Genomic DNA, 3,297 nt, shown 5'->3' on the forward strand with positions numbered 1-3,297 from the left:
CCCATAGACTGATATGAAACCGAAGGCCCTCTCTGTAGGCCAGTCTTCACTGGCAAAGACACCTCCTGGGCAGTAGCGCTAGCTCTGGGTTTGCTGTGTTTTCTCTCCTGACGGCCAGGTCTCCGGTGCTTCTTCATGTGTTTCTGACTTCCTCCGTGCCTCTGAGCGGTGTTTGGACAGACTCGGGTCCACTCACCTGTGCGTGCTTGAGCATCGCATCCCCACTATTCCCCGCTGCAGTCGCTCTGCCAGGCCAGGTCCTTCCAAGTCTTGAGTACCCCCCACCCCAGGCCTCCGCGCCGCGCTAATAACTTTCAGCCGCCAGAACCTCTTTAAGAGCTTCCAGCAGTGGGGTGGGGATAAGGGGGCCAGGTCAGGAGACTGAGGTCCTTCCTAGGTGGGATGGGGATCTTAGCACAGTCAACTCTGTTCTCCTCGGAATTTTGCAAATCCCCGGCCGCTGTGACCAGGGAAAGCAATTTTATTGTCGACGAGTTTATGAGCCAGAGCAGCAGCTAGGCGGGGAGTCTGTAACACACAGCATCTGGGCCGTCCAGGAAGGGTCCAGCCAGAGTGAGCACGGGGCCACGCGAGCGGCCGGGACTGGCCGGTTGTTCCTCTGGCTTCACTGCGCGCCCCCATAACCTATAGAAATACCTCTGTCGGGGCGTCTACCAGCCCCAGACCCACCACGGCCGGGGGTTGGAGAGTGGAGGCACAGGAGGAGGGGCACACAGGGCTCCAGCCCAGCGTGGGAGGCGGTCCGAGGCCGGGGACCCACATTGTGAGTCAGACATTGGGGCCCAGGCAGCAGCGGGGCCGAGCGCGGCGCACGGTAGGACGCTCAGAGCCTGGCTGGCCATGAGCTCAGGACCAGCACCCGGGACAACTAGGACACCTTTCAGCATCGCAGACATCCCGCGCATAGTCCCCCGAAGATCCTCTGCGTCGCAGCTTCCTGAGATCTATCCAGGTCCTACGTCGCCGCTGTGCGCACTGGAGGAGCGGACTAGTAAAGCTTTCCACGGACTTGACCCGCTCACTCTGCAGCCACCTGAAGGTACAGCACCGGTCAGGTCACGCACTGTGACTTGGCCTTCTCCCCATCTCTCTCCTCCAAGTTCCGGTCTCCATCTTCGTTCACCCTGGCCGCTACCCTAATCTGCCCCTGCTCTCAGCCCACGTGCTGGGACTTGAATCTCCCGTCCCTCACCTTCCCACCCCTCCCCTCCATTAGTTCCCAGGCTCCGCCGCTGCTCCTGGAGACCACGAAGGGGAAGGGCTGGGGTGTCGAGAACTGAGCGACCCATTGGTCCTTACGCTGTAGGCGAGGCAGTCGCGACAGAGAAAGGCAGGAGAGAAGACAAAAGGCCTGAGCCGGAGGCTGTAAATGAGTGAGCTAGGGCAGGGGAGGCGCAGAAAGGGCTGAAAGGCAGGGCTCGGGCCTCTCCGGGTAAACACACTCCGCTCCAAGTCCCTCACTTTTAGAAGGCACAAGGAGCTGAAGAGCCTTGGAGCGGCAAGGGCTCTAGGACTCCACACTCCGCCTTTCCTTGCCCTTTGTACCCCCACTATCTCCCTTTTGTGCTCAACGAGTGTGTAGGGGATGGGGGTGGGGGGGGGTGGGGGAGGCGTTTTAAAAAAGTAAGTTCAGAGTGCCTGACACGACCCACAAGTCTAAAGAAGGGCTCGATCTGGATCCTGTTACACTCACCATGCCGGGTCAGCTGTCCCTACTCTGGCCGAGGTTGGCCCCCACTGCTGGTGCCGGCTCCAACCTGGAATCCGGCTCAATCAGGGCCTCTGAAAGACCTCAAAGAACCGCCTCAGACGGCCTGAACCTGCACCAGGCTTCTTCTGGCGTGTTTCGCCCTCCTCCCTCTCCCCTCGCAATATGCCGTCAGCCTGCCTCCTATACCCCAGTGGCAGGTTCCACTTTGTGCTCCTCACCCTCTTCCGCGGCCTGACTCTCGCGCAGTTCCCTATGGGAACCACGGTCTAGTTCCTGCCCCTTCACCCTACCATGGCCTGACCCTACTACACCCAGCTTTTCCTCCGGACCGAAGCCCGCAGGCTGGAGACTGATTCTCGCCCTATCCCCGCAGGCCGCGCGGCCCCGCGTGCTCTGGGCCCTGGTCGGACTGGCCGCAGACAGCGAAAGTCACGCACGGCGTTCACCACGCAGCAGGTGCTGGAGCTGGAGCTGGAGCGGTGCTTTGTATTCCAGAAGTACCTGGCGCCGTCCAAGCGCCAAGCGCTGGCAGCGCAGCTCGGCCAACGCACAGTTGTCACGTGGTTCCAGAACCCGCGCGCCAAGCTCAAGCGCGACGTGGAGGAGACGCGCGCCGATGTGGCCTCGCTGCTCGCATTGTCCCGCCAAGTCCAGGGCCACCTCGCACTGCCAGACAGCGCCCTCGGCCCCGGCCCGGCGCGGCCTAACTCGGAGCCCCATCTGTCAGACGAGGAGATACAGGCGGACGACTGAAGGCAAAGCCACCGCCCTCGTTCTGGGGCACCGGACTCTCGCCTTCTCTCCTCCGCGCCCTGTCCTGGTTGTGGATAGAGGGCGGGTATCGACCCAGACCTCTTCCAGCTCACAGTCCAGACACCCACCTTTCCTAGTTGTTGAGAATAAAGTCGAGTCTCCCCCGCACGACGCCTCAATCCCGCACCCGGAGCAATAAGAGCAAAATCTGCTGGTTATTTCGGATAGACCATGCTTGGCACTATTGGAGCGGTTTCCTTTAACCCTCATAGCAGCCCTACAAGGTAGGTGATTTAGTTATGGCCATTTTACAAAGGAAGAGCCTTTAGGTCGGGTTTTGGTCCTGGGCATCCAGCCAGCCTTCAGAGCTCCGAGACTCCGGCTGAGGAGTAGAAGATGGAACTCTGGTAGCTGCGGGCACGCCTCCCTTACTCGCTGCCTGGGTGCGGGACTCCCGCAGTCTTGGAGACCTACGTCCTAACCTCCATACCGGCCCCATATTGACGTCATGCCTCTTTCCTTTTTCCCCACCGAGGTCATTTGTTAATGGAGTCCCAACCGTTCTCCGCGCCCCAGCTGAAAGAACTCTGAGTCACAAAGCGAAGCACACGGGGAGAGCGGGGGACACCTACTTCCGAGCCCTCCACCCTACAATTGGGCGGGAAATGTTCCTACTAGGATGGTGGCGTTAGTGGTGGCTGGAGGGTGGCTGGTTCGGCCCGGCCCACAGAGGCGGAGCTTGAAGTAGCTGCCTGGCGAGGAGTAGACCCCAGGATACCTCCGCTGATGTACATTCCTGAGATTAATTTATT

General features: G+C 60.5%; 1 protein-coding gene across 1 annotated transcript; it reads left to right on the plus strand.

The window, feature by feature from the left end:
- Window positions 1–261: 261 nt before the first annotated feature.
- On the plus strand, window positions 262–2,646 carry LBX2 (ladybird homeobox 2). The gene is made up of 2 exons (XM_066372366.1): window positions 262–1,060; window positions 2,106–2,646. Exons 1-2 carry the CDS (start codon window positions 862–864, stop codon window positions 2,483–2,485), a joined length of 579 nt encoding a protein of 192 aa, XP_066228463.1. The 5' UTR covers window positions 262–861; the 3' UTR covers window positions 2,486–2,646.
- Window positions 2,647–3,297: the final 651 nt, after the last annotated feature.

This window comes from Saccopteryx leptura, chromosome 3 (assembly GCF_036850995.1).
Source record: "Saccopteryx leptura isolate mSacLep1 chromosome 3, mSacLep1_pri_phased_curated, whole genome shotgun sequence".
Classification (NCBI taxonomy): domain Eukaryota; kingdom Metazoa; phylum Chordata; class Mammalia; order Chiroptera; family Emballonuridae; genus Saccopteryx; species Saccopteryx leptura.

Coding starts and splice junctions, on each gene's coding strand:
- LBX2 (XM_066372366.1), top strand. CDS start 862: ATGAGCTCAGGACCAGCACCCGGGACAACTAGGACACCTTTCAGCATC. Junction 1,061..2,105: donor CACTCTGCAGCCACCTGAAG/GTACAGCACCGG, acceptor CTATCCCCGCAG/GCCGCGCGGCCCCGCGTGCT.